We start from the raw sequence: 18,267 nt of genomic DNA on the forward strand, positions 1-18,267 counted from the left end.
GAGGACTTCATGCTCACCTATTGTAATGTACACATTCTGTTTTACAATCTTCTGTTTGTTACATTTGATTGCGTGTTTGTTTCCACAGCACAGAAGTGGATGTACGGTGGCCTGGACAGTAACGTTTTCCTGCAGTATTTGGCCTGGGTCACATACCCTGTCGTCCTCATCACCTTCTCTGCTGGCTTCACTCAGATTCTTGCTCCACAGGCTGTCGGTACGATAAACACACTAACACAGCAATTTCGCTACTTTAGAATAGCGTGTATTTACTTATCCCACTTATTTTTTTCCCGACCTGCTGTTCTCGCTCAGGTTCTGGCATTCCCGAGATGAAAACTATCTTGCGAGGAGTAGTGCTGAAGGAATACCTCACCTTCAAAACATTTGTGGCTAAAGTCATTGGCCTGACCTGTGCCTTGGGCAGTGGAATGCCGCTTGGCAAGGAGGTAACACAAACATATGAAGGCTACGTTGTAAATAAACCATCGTCTGAATGCCAATTGTTTGGTTAAGATCACATTCTTCTTATGTATAATATGCTTTTGTAGGCCATACATACAGAAAGGCAAATAAGTATTTCATACCCTGTTTACCCTGAAATAAGTGTTTGATCCTTGAGCAAAACTTTGTGCTAACAGTGATCTGTGTCTCTCCAAGTTTCTTGGACTAATTTGTTCATGGGCACATCATCGGTTGGGTGTGAGGGTCAGAATTTTTGCTGGTTCGTAGGGAATCAAATATGTATTTCACTCAATCAAATACAGATTAATTTAGATAACCTTTATTTTTTTTCTAGGTGTTTTTTGTTCTCTCTTTGGTCTCTTGTTCAGGGTATCCACGGGGTCTTTAAAAAGTCTAAAATCCAGTCATTTTAAGTTCTTAAAATGTCAAATTCTGTTAAAATCTCATTAAATGTCTTAAATATGATTTTAAAGGGTCTTAAAAATGTATTAACCAAACAGTCAAAGGAAAATCTTTTGCTAGCTCCAAAATGCATTGACAAGAGACGAGACAAGTTTGTTGAGAATAATGAGATATACATTTTAATAAAACTTGCATACAAGGAGACAAGTCAACCTCAACCTCAACAGAGGGCTTCGGGAGAAAACGTCTGACTATTCTTGTGAAAATTTTTCTTAATATAGGAAACCACATGTGCGAGGGGAGGGGTGACCTCCTCGTCCTGTGAGGGACAGAGACGATGAAGGCAGTCACATACCTAGACACCCAAGGCTATTTCAATCAGGGGATAAGCATGTGGAGGACCTGTTTTGGAGACAATATGCCTCTAGCCTTGAGCAGATAATCATAGCAAGTCAGTCTGACGTTAATGTGTATATTAATATATATATTTTCCCGACAGTTACTTTTATTTAAAACAAATGCATATTCCTCAGTCTCCCTCTCAAATGTTTTGATTTTTGAGGATGCTATAAAATATCTATAAAACGGAACTACCGTACCTGTGCAACCCACTCAGAATTTATCAAGCACAACCAGCTAGTGTGCTGTACATGCGCCGTGAGCCTTCGGTTTCTCTGTGTGTCTGTATTTTGTACTTTTTTGCCAGGATGGATATGCAATGGGTGTTAAGACCCTGTTGTTGACCTACAACTACCATGAAAATTATGGACTGTGCATGTTTTTGTAAGAGAGTAAATTTTCAAAATTAGTATTGGATGAAATAATTATTTCCTCCACTGTATGGTTGTAAGAGCAACTTCTTGGTGTAGTACCCATGTTATAGTAGGGGATAACTTAGTGGATACACACAGAATTAGAATGTTGTCTGGGCCTCTGCCCGCACCAAATAAGACAAAACATCTATCTGATCGTTTCAGTAAAAAATATTCTGACATCAGGTGACTTTGACCCATTGCAGGTGGACGACAACAGCAAAAAGTGAAAAGAAATTCCTGTATCTGCCCCTTTTTAAATTAATTAGTTAATTCCATGCAAATCCACAAACGGTGAAGAAAACATCCTTTTGCCTCAGGTGAGCCACTCTTAGAGGAGGTAAATAACATGCCTCAATGCATTCCAGCATACTTGTACCCTACTTCCCATTATCCCTGCAGCATGAATCACAAATGATCCCCACGGCACCCCACAGGCACATATGCAGGTACAGGTCCAAGTAAGGTAAAGACAGATGGAGAGACAGAAAATGCTGCTAACTACAAACACTTTTTAAACCTGGTGGGAGCCAAAAGAATGCCTTGGTACTGTACTCAACCTGCTTGTGCAGATGTTATTTATGAAGTAGTTGTGTGCGTGTGTGTGTATGTAGCTTCTACTACTTACATATGCTATACAAAAGACTGTTGAGCCCAGGGGTGTTCAAAGTGTGGCCCGGGGGTCATTTGCGGCCTTTGGCTGTTTTGTTATTGGCCTGGGGCACATTATAAAAATTTTACAAGAAATCAAAGAATAATGTCATTTTAATAGCATAAAGATGAATTCTAGAAACAAAAAAAAAAATATATATATATATATATATATATATATATATATATATATATATATATATATATATATTTTTTTTTTTTTTTAAGTCGTAATATTATTAGAAACAAACAAAATAATAAATAAATAAAGTTGTAATTATTGGAAGATTTTGTTAGGGGAAAAAGTAGTGGTCTCACCATACATTCAGCTCACCAGACGAGACGATACACAGTATTGGGTTCACAGGAACGAGACGAGGCAATATTTTAACATTACTTTTAAGAAAACAACACTGACAAAATATAGGACTGCACAAACTGGCTCTTTTATTTAACTAAGTCACAAAAGTAGAGCATTTCTGAAATAGAAGCTAATATGATGTTTTGAAGTGTTAGGCAGGGGTAGTAAGTTTGATCAAATGTAAAATTACTACATACAGTTACGGCTTCTGCTTGGAGATTAACACTGCCACAGCTGTTGAACTCCAATTTAAAAAAAAAAAAAAAAAAAGCAAGAATGACAAGTGACGCTGGGAACACCGAGATAGGTTGGATTGCAAGGTTTATAGTGTGTGCAAAGCACTTAATGTGTGGCTCCGACGCTGCCTCGCACACTGACAGTTCCATATTATGTGTATTGTTATTCAGATTCAGATTATTCAGATTCAAAGTTCACAGTCTGATAGACTTCTGGCTGCCCAGTTCTCGCCAGACAGAGAGAAATATTACCACTTTCATCTTGTGAGATCTCGAGTCTCGTGGCACCCCTAGGAAAAAGTTATAATATTTGAATAAAGTCATAATATTACAAGAAGAACATTTAGTAGTTTACCCTACTGAAGATGTGTTGTTGCAATAATTATTCTCTACAATGGAATGAGCTGTACGAAAAACTGTCACTAAGATATAACTCCCCTATGTTGTTCCCAATATCGATAGTGTCACAGTACACTGATACATTGCAGGAAAAACAACGATACATGTTTATATTTGCTAAACTGTCATCCTTTTAATTCACAGCACTTCCATTGATCTTTTGAGATTGATCTTCATGCTCTATGTTTCCTGTATCTTATACATTTTGGTTTTGTGCTTCCTCCTCATGCAAGGGTCCGTTTGTTCACATTGCCAGTTTGTGTGCCGCTCTCCTCAGCAAGTTCATGTCTCTGTTTGGAGGAATTTATGAGGTATGTTATTTTCTTGCTACATTTTTAGAGTAGTAGTAGCTTCAGGCAATAGAAAATTGTGTCAACGGTGGCAGTGACATAGAAAGTCAAATATGACTGATACAAATAGGAAACACAACACTGTACCCTCTATTGCTGCATGGTAAAAATACCCACTCTGTCACCCAAAATTGTTGAATGCATGTCCAAGTGTCTCTGTGTCGTACTTTTCTTTAAACAAAGCATTTTGACAGTGAAATGGTGAAAATGCCATACCTGGGGTCCCCAACCTTTTACACGATAAGAGCTGCAAAACAAAGTCAGCTGAGGGTTTGTGGTGATTTTTCAAACCATATTTAGAAGGTCATAAACAGATTTTCTATGCTCTAACTCCGAAAATATTGTATTTATAAATAAGGAATCCCACTTCTTGGAAATTCAACTTATCACGGTGAAGGCTGGTACCAATTAACTGCGATAAACAACATATTACTGTACTATATTTTTATACTTTTTAAACATTGAAATGTATTATTTTTTAATTTATTATCACTCACAGGCTGTCATAGCTACCAATATTCATATTCACATTGCTAAATATAACCTACTGTATCACCATATCAGTAGTGGATGGGGAGGTGGAAACATTTTCAGGAAAATACTCAAATTTGTTTGTGTGTGTGTGCCTGCCTGTGTGGGTGCATGTCCGTGCGTGTGTGTGTGTCAGAACGAGTCGAGGAACATTGAGATGCTGGCAGCAGCCTGTGCAGTGGGAGTGGGTTGCTGTTTTGCTGCCCCAATCGGAGGTGAGTTTCACATTAAACAATCCAAATAACAAATCATATCATGAATTAATTAAATGACACAACTTTACTAAACACAATGACGGTGACACCTCTGCTGTGGCTTTCAACTCCCAGACTAAATTGCATCTGGCTTGGCTGGCAGCAATCTTATTTGTTCATTAGTGTCCCCCCCCATTGGCTGACATGATGGTATTCTATATATAAATAATGAAGTTACTTTTAATACAATACTGTCTGTAATGTCATGCCATTAATCTTCTGAGGTATTTTTCATATGAAGCAATAAAACATGTATTTGTATTATAAGTCCTGTCCATGTGTGTTTCCAGGTGTATTGTTCAGTATTGAAGTAACATCAACATTCTTTGCGGTAAGGAACTATTGGAGAGGGTTCTTTGCAGCAACCTTCAGTGCCTTCATTTTCCGAGTGCTTGCTGTTTGGAACAAAGACGAAGGTGAGAGAAACATGAGTGTGTGTGTGTGTGTGTGCCTCTATTTAGGTCATTGTGTGGCAAGTTGTTGGAATTAATATACTGTATAACTATTGTTATAAATCACAGTACAGTAGATCCCGCTTTTCGTTTTTTGGGGTTATATTCCACGCCTCCTAGCGGATAGTGAAATTCAGCGAGTAACTGATAAGCGTCTAAAAATGCCTATTTTAGCGTCTTGCTCCTCCCCCTCCAAACTCTGCTGCTAGCTTGACGTTGACGTTCTCCGGAATCAACATTTTCAATAACAGTAACTATTGTGATTATTAGGTAACGGACAGCTCCAGAACACTTCCCTTCTCTCTTCAATTGCCATTGTTTGCTCGCAACAGAAGATAACAAGCTAAATTATAAATGCACAATCCACTGTAATCATACTGATAATCTATGGAACAGATGAATCAGAGTCACAGGCTGGCACAACAACGGCGGCTAGCAGTACAGCGAAGCTCCTCTGCTCTGCAGACTGCTGGGTCATCCTGGCTAGCTGTCAGAGAAGCCTTTTTCTCCAAGCCGCATCGACTTAATACCGCTTTGCTGTTGTAATTCCAGTAAACACTTAACATCATTTATTAACTTGTGTTCACCTCACTGCAAGTTCTGAGGCCGGATTATTATAGGTAAGTTTGAATTTTGGGTTGCACAGCAACTATGATGCATTCAAGAACTGGTGAAGAGAGTGCAAAATCTCAATGCATGACGAAAAAAAACCTGATCAGTAAAGCATAAAGACATAAACATGTAAAAATGTTGGGCTTTTTCACAGTAGCACATGTACAATTTACCTACACATTAGCATGGGAGTTCCTTGTTGTTTTTCTTTTTTTACTTCCTGTTCTGGACAATACTTGGTGGCTATTGTCTCCTCATTGTAACATTACTGACACCTAATGACCAATGTCGAATACCACATATGACCACAACTGACTGCGTCTGCTAAATGCCCTATATTTGTATTATAGTTCATTTAACCATTTTTATGCTTGAAAATACTTAATTTAGGCAATAAATATGTAAAATTAGTTTAGATATGTATGTTTTTTTCTAGTAATAATAGGCTGTAGTCAACCACAAAACAGCAGTGATTTATTAATTAATATATATATTTTTTTAATCATTACAGTGAAGCCGTGAAATTTGAAGCGGGGCAGGGGAATACTGCATTTATATATTTTTTTAATATTGTCACAATTTTTTCCCGTCGTCTGTAACAAGACAACGTGAAGTCATAACGAGCTGAACTGTTGTCATTTTTAATTAGGGAATAATATTTATACAGTATTTGCATTCAAATACATCACGTTAACTCTTGCACAATTTGATGCATCCGAAAAGGAGTAGGAAGAAGCAGAGTTTATGTAATCCTAACCGTTTTTCAGTCTGAAGACTTTTCATTTCAGATGGTGGCTTAACATTTTCTTATAATTTTTTATTTTTTTTTTTCCAGAGACCATCACAGCCCTTTTTAAAACTCGCTTCCGGCTAGATTTTCCATTTGACCTCCAGGAGCTTCCTGCTTTTGCTGTCATTGGGTAAGTTTGACTGTTTGACTGGGGTGGGGGGAACAGTTATTATTGTTTTCTGTGGAGCGATAACTTAATAGGATTTGGTGTCGATGGTTTTTATTTCATAAAAAAAAATAATATTTATTATATGTATTTTTTTGTATTTACTTTTATATTTATGTTCTTATGTATTATACATTTATTTTCTAAGGATTCATTGTAGATGTTTGCCTTGGGCTTGTTCAATATACAGTTGGGGGAATAATTATTTGAGTCCCTTCTGCAGGGGTAGCTCGCCAGCTCATTTTCAGTAGCTCACCAAAAAGTCAAAGAATATTTGTTTTAACTCTTACTGTTTTTATTAGGGGCGCTCCGATCGGTCGGCCACCGATCAGTATCGGCCGATTTCTGTGAAAAATCACAAGGTCGGCATGAGCCAATACTTGCTTTTCAATGCCGATAAACAAAAGCCAATCACCTGTGCCTATCACTGTTGCAGCCCGCAGCGATCCTTCCGTGCAGTGTTGTGTCTTTGGCAGCGTCGTCCTCCCATATTCTCCTCCATGCCGCGGAAACCATCTTGCAGGGGTGGCATGTTTAAAAAAAGCTTTAATACGACATATGATGAACAAACACTTTGACAGAGTACGGGGAGTTTTGGAGGCTCACGGTGCGATCATCATTCAAACAGCAGCGAATGCAGCCATGTGGAAAAGACTCGCCCGTATGAATGTGACAGTCAGAAGGTTAAGCCAATAACCCGAAAAATAACTGAATTCATCGGACAAGATGATCAGCCTTTCTCAGCAGTGGAAGACACCGAGTTCGCCGAGTGCTTTCTCAAGTACCTGGAAGTTCCAGCAATGTACTCACACATCCAAAGTATCCTTAAAGAAGCAGTGTGATCCTCTGGAAGTTTCTACAGTGATATTTCTTCCTCTTCAAAAAGTAAGCCGAATATGTTTTTGGCTAAATTAAGGTGATTTTATGGTTCCTTTTTTCATAACATATAGCCAGTAGCAGGGGTGCAGCCAGGGATTCTACTGTAGGTCCCATGAAAAGAAAAAACAGCTCCCACCCCTTATTAATGAATTACTAATTACTAACTCATTGTACAGTATATAAATAGAGAAATGTATACTAAATAAATTCAGAAATGTAAAATTAATCCATGTGATCGGTATCGTCCAATTTCAGTCCTGGATGCTCAGTATTGGTATCGGCAGCATAAAAACCTGATCGGACCATAAATGGAAAATGACCCAAAGCAGCATGACGACAATTACCACATTGTTGAGTGGAGACATGCTTTGTAAATTAAGTACAATTTAAACACTGCCAGTCACAGAATTACGGTTAGGCTTAGCTAACCTCAGAAGCTAGGTAGCTAGCTAACCTCTCCTTTGTTTTGGTCAAAGTAGTTCGCATAGTGATGGAACATTTTTACAAATACATAAACAGTCCGTAACACAAAAGTCCAGAAAAAAAAACATTCAATAGACTCAATAAAATGCTAATTAATTCATAACTTTGGTCACCGTGCGTGCGTGCGTGCGTGCGTGCGTGCGTGCGTGCGTGTGTGTGTGTGTGTGTGTGTGTGTGTGTGTGTGTGTGTGTGTGTGTGTGTGTATCTGCTTGACTTTACAGATCCCATTTCCTCTTAGCATGACCGTAGGATAAATTCCAAGCTGGAATCAAGATCTCCCTTGTGTTAATTCTCTGTAGTCTGTATGAGTCATCTTTCATGGATAATTTATCCGGCAACATTTGCTAGCGCACTGAGGGATGTCTTATTTTATCCTACCTTTGCTGAGGGCGCTTTACACGGCTGTGAATGAGACCTTGGGTTCCGACCAGGAAGTTAATGAAGAGATAGACGGATTGCAAACACTTCCTCTCCTCACTCTCATCTTTAGGAGGTGTGTGTTCACAAACTCAAAAAAATCGAATGAGAAAATCTCTTTTAGTTGGAATGGAGGTGTTGACACCCACTGCTATGCGGGTGACCTATGGTGTACATTTGGTGCTTGGCTGCACCACCTTTTATTTTGCTATTGTGTGTGTATGAGCATGTCTGTGAAAGGGTGACCAGTCAATACAGTTTCCATCGTCACCGGCTAATGCACGTCAAGTGCGAAAATTGGTCAATGTTTCTAATGATGTCAGTAATAATGCCGTTAACAATACTACAACACGTTGACATAAACTGACCGTTTTTTAAGTAGAAATGACTGTTTTTGCAGCCACTTTTTAGTCTCGGTACCTTTCTTATGCCCTGAATTTCGTGGGATTTGGTTCTCGACAAAAATGTTTGGCCAAAATATCTCGGTTTTCCTACGGCCAAACAGTGCACCTCACAAACTACCTGTGAAATCGAGTGCCCAAACAAAGGCATCCATGCGTTGATGACTTTTTCTCAAACCTGCAATAAAAGCCTGTTGGTCCGGAGTTCAAGTATGATGCTTGTGTGTCTCACTGAACACGACAGTAACATTACTGACACCTAGTGACCAATGTAGAATACTACATTTCTTGTTTTTTTAATGCCTCATATTTGTATTGTACGCTAACCGGAAACGCAATCTGAAGTGAAGTTTTGCCCTTTTTTTATCCATCCATCCATCCATTTTCTATACCGCTTATGTTAACCAAAAAAACACGCTAACCGGGGCGTACTCTATGCGAGTTTCCGCTGTACACTGTATCATACATATGCTTAGGATTTTGATCATTTTACCATATCTACTGTTTACCATATTAGGGCAACGAAATACATGTTAAACAACTATAAAATCACAGCGAAAATACCCACTACATTTACAAATGCAAATCAGTTCATCCAGTATTTACCGTCAGAGAACGGAATGTTGAGAAGTGCATCGGTGCAGTGCTGTACATTTCTCCAGAGTTAATGTACTGTATCCTATATAAACAACGTCGGTGTGCTGTGTCTGTCTCTTTGTGCAGAATTGCCAGTGGTTTTGGTGGGGCTTTGTTCGTCTACCTCAACCGACTGATTGTCCAGTTTATCAGGAAACAGAAGGCCATCAACAGATTCCTCATGAAAAAGTGAGCCTAACAAAAACACATTACATCAATTTACACTTAATGCTGCACCGAAAGGCAAGGCTATACAAAGCTGTTTACAGGCTTTGACGGCTCGAGTCGTTGTAGTCACGGGACACACTCACTTACTTTATAACTTGACGAGAGTCTAGATGGGCTTTTTTTCTTCGAGATTGTTTTCTTTCTCATGACTGGTTGTATAGTCAGCATTAAATGTACACATTTAGCAAAATGTTGACAGCAAATGAAGCTACATTTCTTTTAACATCGTTTACTTGTATCCTGTCAGTTATGCTGATAGCAATTGGATTATGATGCACACACTTCGGTGCAATCGGTGATAGGTTTTTGACACCGAACATCTTTTGGTATTATGGAGAACATGTGTACAGTTCAAGTTACTGCAATAATAAACATGTTGTTGAAATAATACAGCATTCTCTGACTGTGTAAAAAAAAAAAAATGTGTTACTAAGTATGGCATTATTTTAGATACAGCTCTTTGTGTTTTTTTAGCTTCAGGTTCAGGTATTAGGGATATTGAGATTTTGGATGAAATTTTGGATGACAACATTAAAATGCAGTATAACCTTTTACAGGTGAACTTAATTTGACCTTTAATCCAACACTCTTTACAGATATAGGACCAATATCGATATCGGGACATCTCTAAATTGGACATGTGTAGAGAAGCGTCTGTGTAGGCTCTCAGTCGTACAGGAGTTGTCCATCGAGGGAAAGGCTTCTTGAGACGTCATCTGTACTTCTGTGAAGAAGGTGTCGGACGTTTCGCTCCTCATCCGAAGAGCTTCGTCAGCGAACTAATAAGTGCTGGTAGCCTAGGCCTTAAATACAGTAAGAGTGGGCGGAATTGGTGTGCCAACACCCTCCTCCTATTGGTTCCTTACACTAAGCCTGGGCGGAGTAGTGGTATAATCCTCTCCTGCTATTAACACCTCCGATAAAAGGGAAGTGTCGCTCCCTGAGTTGGGTATGAACGACTCTGATACTGGCTTGTTAGCATCTATTGTTCTGGCTCGGCCCTGGCTCCACCTCATTTGCAAGACTAAGAGCTGTGGGTTTTGGTCTCAGTAACCTGCTGAACACAGGGTCCAAATTAAACCTCAAACCACCATTCCGATTCAATGATGGGTTCTGTTGTTTGACAAAAATAGCTTCCTTTACTCCTCTTTCAAACCATCTGTTTTCTTTGGCCAAAATCTTTACCTCGCTGTCCTCAAAAGAGTGATTGGTAGCTTTCAGGTGTAGATGTACTGCTGATTGAGGACCACTAGAATTGTCCCTGCGATGTTGATAAAGCCTTTTTTGGAGCATTTGCTTAGTTTCCCCAATGTAGTGCTCTTTGCATTCCTCATCTTTACAGTGGATGGAATAGACCACATTGCTCTGTTTTTGGTTTGGAGCCTTGTCTTTAGGATGCACTAATTTTTGTCTCAGGGTATTTACTGGTTTGAAATAGGTAGGAATTTTGTGTTGTGTTTGTGTATTGTTGTCCAGACGATCTTATGGCAGCACAAAATTCCTGGAGCGACACTTCCCTTTTATCGGAGGTGTTAATAGCAGGAGAGGATTATACCACTACTCCGCCCAGGCTTAGTGTAAGGAACCAATAGGAGGAGGGTGTTGGCACACCAATTCCGCCCACTCTTACTGTATTTAAGGCCGAGGCTACCAGCACTTATTAGTTCGCTGACGAAGCTCTTCGGATGAGGAGCGAAACGTCCGACATCTTCTTCACAGAAGTACAGATGACGTCTCAAGAAGCCTTTCCCTCGATGTGTAGAGAAGGTTCACCTGGAAAAGTTAAATTGCATTTTGTTTGACACTGAAATGTCACCCCTACCTCAAATTTTCCTCACTTTTTGTGAGTAGTGTATATTTTTATTTTTGCCTCTGGCTGTTCTCCCCTTATTGTTAATCTCTCTCTCAGACGTCTTCTGTATCCAGCACTGGTAACTCTACTTGTTTCCACGCTAACATTTCCCCCTGGCTTTGGACAGTTCATGGCTGGCAAGGTAGGTCTCCTCCACTTCAACCACTGTGACTCTGACTTTTTTTTTTTTTTTTGGCAAAAACAAGAATTTGATGCACAAATGTATTTATTTATTTTGGATTTTCTCTTATTTGGACAGAACCAACAATGTCTGTTGCATAATCATTCCACCTTGAAAAACGAGTGATTTAAATAAATCATCAAGAGCCCAAAATCAATGACATTTATGCACATGAGTGTATGTAAACGCCACAGCAGCGCATGGGGGGAGGTATTCTGCGGAAGTGGCTCAACCAACCTAGGCTTTGTGCTCAACATGCAGCTCAACAAAACCTAAATTCCCCAAACAGAACTAAACAGTACCGCAATGGTGGTTATCAGCTAACTTTGGTCAAGTCCTGCTTTCGGCTTTGTTCTCAGTGCATGTTCACATAAAAGGGGGAGTTTGACGTCATATTAATCTACTCCCGCTCAAAAAAGTCACCATTCCGGCTGGTAAATGTTACAAAAAATGAGTACGTCATTATTATGGAGCGTTATGAAAAGTTCCCAAAACATTATGGCCGCTAAAAGCAACACTGTTGCCGCCAATAGAGCGAGGGAGGACCACTGACAGAATAATGCTAAGCATATAATGCTCAAGTTAACACTGACTAAAAAAACAGTGGCTCTTTCATAGCCGATTTAAACTGAAAGCCTGGACATAACCTGGTTGGAACCAGGCTATGAGCTTAGCCTAAGTTACCATGGCGATACAGCTGCTTTAAAAGAGAGCTACCTTCGCTGTCCTTGTGGCGATATCAGTCATCTGTATCACAGTGCAGATCCCTGTTTTTCGTTACCTTAAGGCAGGGGTGTCAAACTCATTTTCATTGAGGGCCGCATCGCAGTTACGGCTGCCCCGGGCCTTGTGTTTGACACCTGTGCCTTAAGGGATCACCAGTGAATGCCGAGTAAATGATACATCCATAAAAATGTCTATTTTTAAGACACGGCTGCTAGCTTGACATTTACGTTCTCAGATTTTGGATCAACATTTGCAATAAAAGTGACTGTTGTAATTATTAGATTAGATTCTCGCTTCAGTTGCCATTGTTCACTCTCAACACAATCCAGGTTTAAGCCCTACTATACCTAACTCTACTATACTCAATCGGATCCACTTCATCTGTCGATGATCAATTTTTGCTGTTTTCGCTGGGCCTCCCAACCACACACGCACACACACACACACACACACACACACACACACACACACACACACACACACACAGGCCTTTTGAATTTGCTTATGAGGAAAAGTGGAGTTTCTAATGCTTTAATCCGCCCTACACTGGCCTACTCCTCCTAAAACCCCTCTCTGGTGTGTGCATACGAAATGTTTTATCAGAAAACCCTCTCTCTTGTCCACGTACACCATTTTTTTTAGATCAACTTCAGAAAAAGTCATCATCTTAATCTCACTGCCTGCAATCTTAAATCTTCTTTGACATTTCTTTGTACCATATCAGCAAATCACATCATTTCAAATCCTTTCCAAAAGTCAGATGAACTGCAGTTTTAACTTGAAAGAAATATAGCATTTCTTAAGGCAAAAAGTGCGTGCTATGTTAGAAAACCTTATATCAGAATAAAACTTCCTCACCCTCGGGGTATACGTCTATGAACATTGCAGTATATAATGTAAGCAACATGTCATCAATTCACCACCACTGTTATTTCAAGAAGAATGTAAAGACCACTAACAACTTTTGTTTGTAGCTGACACAGAAGGAATCTCTGGTGACGTTACTTGACAACCGGACTTGGGCCAAGCAGGGAATTGCGGAAGAGTTTGACTACATTGGACACTCTCAGGCATGGAAACATCCGCAGGTCAACGTCTTTGTCACGCTGGTTCTCTTCATTGTCATGAAGGTAGGATACAAATGCATCTATGCTGAGAAATGTTAGAATCTGCACAACAAGACAACAAGAGTACTACTCAGCAGTTATATTTGTGCCTGATTTGGCATATACAAATAAGGAAAATATACAAAATGATTACATTTTATTCAGGACTTAACATGTCCAAATGTAGATAAGTCAAAGGAAATAATAATAATAATAATAATTAAGGAAATAATAATGCACGCTGGGTGCAAGTAATAGAGGAATTAATAAGTGATTTACAGGTAATGTAGCTTGCATTTGTTAGATTTTTAAACCACAAATATGGGACACTCTTGATCACAATGCTTTTATATACAGTGGAACTGTGGTTAGCGTCATTAATCCGTTCCAGAAGGTCCCAGTCTAACCGAAACGCATTCTAGCCGAAGAAATCATGTCAATCCAGTAAAGCCAAAAATGTTAACACATACACGTTTTTATAGTTTTACACATGCAGTGTTACATGCAGAAAACAATTTTGAAATGCATATAAATACATATACAAGATGAAGTGCCAGCATTTTGACAAATAAGGTGAGAAACACTATTGAATTCAAGAAATAAATCATGGAAAAACACAAGAGTGGTGCCCATGTTGACCTCACTGCCACATCGTGTCTTTGGGAACAATAACGTCTTCAATAAAGGTAAAAGTAACTTTAAATGTTCATGTATCCCTTTTCATTCATTATTTATATGAATTTACAATTGTTTTATGCATGTAGAACTATAATTGTAGAACTATAAAAACGTGTTTTGTTTTTTTTACTTGTGGCCTCTCCAATTAACTTATTCTAAAGTGTCTCAAACAAAGTGAGGGAGAAGGACAAAGAAGCCAAAACCTTATCACTTCCACACAGAATCTTAGGCAATTCCACGGTGCCCGAAGTCAGCTGGGATAGGCTCCAGCATACCCCACAACCCTAATTAGGATAAGCAGCATAGAAAGTGGATGGATGGATACTACATACTACATACTACTACTACTACTACTACTATGGTGAATAATAAGCAACAACTATGAATCGATACAATACTCTCAACACGTAACTTCATCCAAAAACAAGTTCCGCACGGCATGCCGCGAAGCGTGCATGTAATATTTACATTTACGTGGAACTACTTGACTTATATATGTGAGAAACTACTTCAGATTCACATGTTTTTTGTCAGTATTGTCACCAGCATATCTGAAGGAGCTGCACTCACCATCTCTCTGCGGGTCTCCGCTGACTCATTTCCGCTTTCCTAAAAGTACACACATGCCAGAATGTTCCATCACACACACATGCGCTCTGCATTCACAAAGAATCTGTAATGTCTATGCCTAATTACAGCCTTTGGTTTTCTTGGACTCAGCATGGTGATTTTCAACGGCCAGATTGCTCTCCCCTTCTCCGTCTCTGTAATGAATAGTTGTTTTATGCATCATGGCAGCCATCTTGTACTGGTGCTCGTTTCCTCACAAGAAACTTTCATTCAAGCTACCAAACTTTGCATCAAGGGGCCCTTGCCTACACATCCACGAATGATGCCAAATTAATCAGTGTTTGCAACTGTTGGAAATATTTCATACATTATTTATATTGACAGTGTACACACACACACACACACACACACACATACACACACAGCTGCAGATTACTCTAGTAGACTTTTAACTGAAATCTATTCTCTCAAAGCAAAATAACCTAAACATCGAAAAAAATAAGCCTTCTCCAACTGTCTCAGGGAACTCACGGAAGTGTTATATTGGTGAACTTGTGCGTCTGCCAGGATCGTGGAAATAACCCTGATTTTTTTTATCTGATCTGATCCGGTACCGATCTTTTCTTTTGTTTGTTTGTTTTTTTAAATAATAATAAGCATTTGTTCCAAACATTAATTTGTGGGATAACAATATTGTTTGGCTTTTGTAACAAACCTCTGTGAGTCAGGTCCCCGATCCAATAAAATATCCAATAAAAGATAAAATTGGACAAAATGGGCGTGCAAAGTACTTTTAGGGTAGGACTAATCATTTGACATTATTATAGATCAATTTGTGGTGTGATTTAGAATAAGATTTTTTTGAACAAACTCTCTTAGGGCCCTATGAAATCCATTTTATTTCTTCGTTTTCTCCGTTTTAATTTTCTAGAATTCAGTTTTTTACCTTTTGTACTTATTTTACCAGCATAGAATGAGTGCTATTTATTTATTAATGTTAAATATTTTAATTACACCCTTATTTTGTTTGCAGAATTAGACAAATGTGACAAAGAGCGCTCTTGTCACACGGTGGTCTAGTGGTTAGCATGTTGGCCACACAGTCACAGTCTGGACATCGGGAAGACCTGGGTTCGAATCTCACCTGGGCATTTCTTTGTGGAGTTTGCATGTTCTCCCCGTGCGTGCGTTCTCCCCGGGTAGTCCGGTTTCCTCCCACATTCCAAAAACATGCATGTTAGGTTAATTGGTGACTCTAAATTGTCCATAGGTATGAATGTGAGTGTGAATGGTTGTCTATATGTGCCCTGCGATTGGCTGGCGACCAGTCCAGGGTGTACCCCGCCTGCATGCCTCTGTGACCCTAATGAGGAGAAGCGGTATCGAAAATGGATGGATGGACTTTCAATCTGATAGTACACCCGTGCAAAATGTGTCTTTGTTGTCTTGTTCTTATGGCGCTTGTTCTCTCGATGCGGCAACACTTGGCAGATGGTCCTCTGAGAATATTGTAGTTGTTGTGCTGCAAGAGTAGAAACTGTAGACAAACTCACCTACATAAGTGAGCGTGAGCGTGAGCGTGACCGTGCCACAATGAGTAAACAAGCTATTGGTTTACATTACATTACATCATCTGCTGCGAGTTGAACTGTTTCCATCATGTCCCTTCCCCCTTACAAGTGTTTCACATCAGGTCAGTGTTTGACACGTGGCCACCAAGCGTCGAGAATGACACACGGCGCTCCTCCCGCTCACTTGCAGCCACGAGGTTGCTGCAGTTGCACTTCGTGTACTGATGAAAGTAACATAAAAACGATGCGGTGGTAATGTGGCCAAATAGCATGCCCCTACACAGATTATAACACAAGACAAAAAAGGGTAAGAAATAAAGTTATAAATTAAAACATACATTTCTGGAGGCAAACTGGCAGTAGTGGGTACACGTTATTGTACGTTCCACATTAATGACATGACAATACAAACACATCAGGTATTACTTTAAAATAGATTTAGTGTAATTATATAACAGTAATAACATATGACAGTAATAACAAGAACTTAATTGACCCTGTTACACATGCACCCTTTTTTTTTGTTTTTGTTTTGTTTTTTTTAGAGTGGAAAGAAGAGGAGAAAGGGTCAGATAACAAAAACAGCTCCTGATTGTAGCCTTTATTCAGGTCATATACTGTGGAATCTTGGTTAGCCTGCACCCCAGTTAGCATGTTTTTTTGAATAATGTTGAAAATTTACTCCAAAATTTTGCCTCTGTTTGCGTACAGTTTCCGAATGACGCAACATGACACGCGTCTTGTCATGTTATTAAAACACTGCGTGAGTGCAACTGTGCTCGTAATGTATTTTTATCAGAAAACATCTTTGTTTTATATAAATGATATAAATATATACATTTACATACATACAAATTTAGAGAGAAATCAAATTTAAGGTTACTTTCTTACCTTAATAGAAGAAGTGGTTGTTTTCCAAGACAGAATGTGGCAGTGAGAGCAACACAGACACAACCTTCATGTTTTGCTTTGAGTTATTTCTTGAATTCAATGTAATTCAAGTGCAAACTCCAATGCACTTGTGTGTGTGTGTGTGTGTGTGTGTGTGTACGTGTTCATGATGCAGGGTGTGAAAATGACAGCCGTGTATGGTTACAGAAGAAGATCTATTACTTTTCCGTGGCAGCCAGCCTTAATTACAGCTAAGTATAGACAGAGGTGGAGGGAGCAGGAAAGAGAGGAAGAGGGCTGGAAGGATGCAGAGAAGGGGAGACAGAGCAATAACTGTAATTAAGAAGTCTATTTGAAACCTGCAGATAATTACATTGATGAGGTTTCTTTTAATGTCTTACATGTACACTAATTTGAAAGTCATGGTTTATACATGCAAACATGGAATGGCATTCATTCTCAAGCATTCATTCAAAAGTTGACTGTTTCATGGGTAAGTGTGTGTGTGTGTGTGTGTGTTTTGCTTTACATTTGCTTCTGGAAGTGAACACAGTGTCACCAAACCGTGTCAATAAAATGTGTAGTACTTAAAAGGGGTGGCAGGAGATTAAAACATGATGAGATTTCTCATTCAGTAAAAAGCTGTCACGATAATAAATAAATTAATGAATCACACAATAAGTGAAAATGAACTTGATAATTTTGCCGGCCTCTATATATTGCCATGTGCATGCGTGTTTGTTTTCCTTGTCTCTTGCTGCATTGGTTCAGTACCTACTTGTAGATGCTTCACAGAACAACTTGGTGCTTTCTGCTCTATTTCTCATATGGAACACATCATAGAACATTCATCAACGGATCTTTTTAAGGGATTTGTGTGCTGTGCTGATTCTCTTTGAGCAGCAAGATGTGTGGACGATGCAAAATGTGTAAAATCCAAGCAAATGCAATGAATCATCTTCTAAAATGTAATACTAAAAGGCCTATGCCCACATGCGTGATGACAATATTCGTACTTCTCCTCATTAGCCATCTATTCAAATCGCCCTGCGCAATGTTGTCCACTCGTTGTTGAGACCTCATTTGAAGGTCTTTGTCAAATAAGTTCCATATGGTCACATCCTTATTGCTGGGAGAGGATTCTACTCCGTGAAATTGCAAAGGCA

General features: G+C 39.2%; 1 protein-coding gene across 3 annotated transcripts in view; it reads left to right on the top strand.

The window, feature by feature from the left end:
* clcn2c (chloride channel 2c) overlaps nt 1–18,267 on the top strand; it is a 128,440-nt gene that overhangs the window by 62,970 nt on the left and 47,203 nt on the right. For all 3 annotated transcript variants that reach the window (XM_054793984.1, XM_054793986.1, XM_054793985.1), the window contains 9 exons: nt 89–217; nt 316–449; nt 3,560–3,637; nt 4,344–4,422; nt 4,752–4,877; nt 6,361–6,445; nt 9,386–9,487; nt 11,436–11,520; nt 13,260–13,415. In XM_054793984.1, coding sequence (XP_054649959.1) covers nt 89–217; nt 316–449; nt 3,560–3,637; nt 4,344–4,422; nt 4,752–4,877; nt 6,361–6,445; nt 9,386–9,487; nt 11,436–11,520; nt 13,260–13,415 — 974 coding nt within the window. The remainder of the gene's footprint in view (nt 1–88; nt 218–315; nt 450–3,559; nt 3,638–4,343; nt 4,423–4,751; nt 4,878–6,360; nt 6,446–9,385; nt 9,488–11,435; nt 11,521–13,259; nt 13,416–18,267) is intronic.

Source organism: Dunckerocampus dactyliophorus, chromosome 12 (assembly GCF_027744805.1).
Source record: "Dunckerocampus dactyliophorus isolate RoL2022-P2 chromosome 12, RoL_Ddac_1.1, whole genome shotgun sequence".
Taxonomy (NCBI): domain Eukaryota; kingdom Metazoa; phylum Chordata; class Actinopteri; order Syngnathiformes; family Syngnathidae; genus Dunckerocampus; species Dunckerocampus dactyliophorus.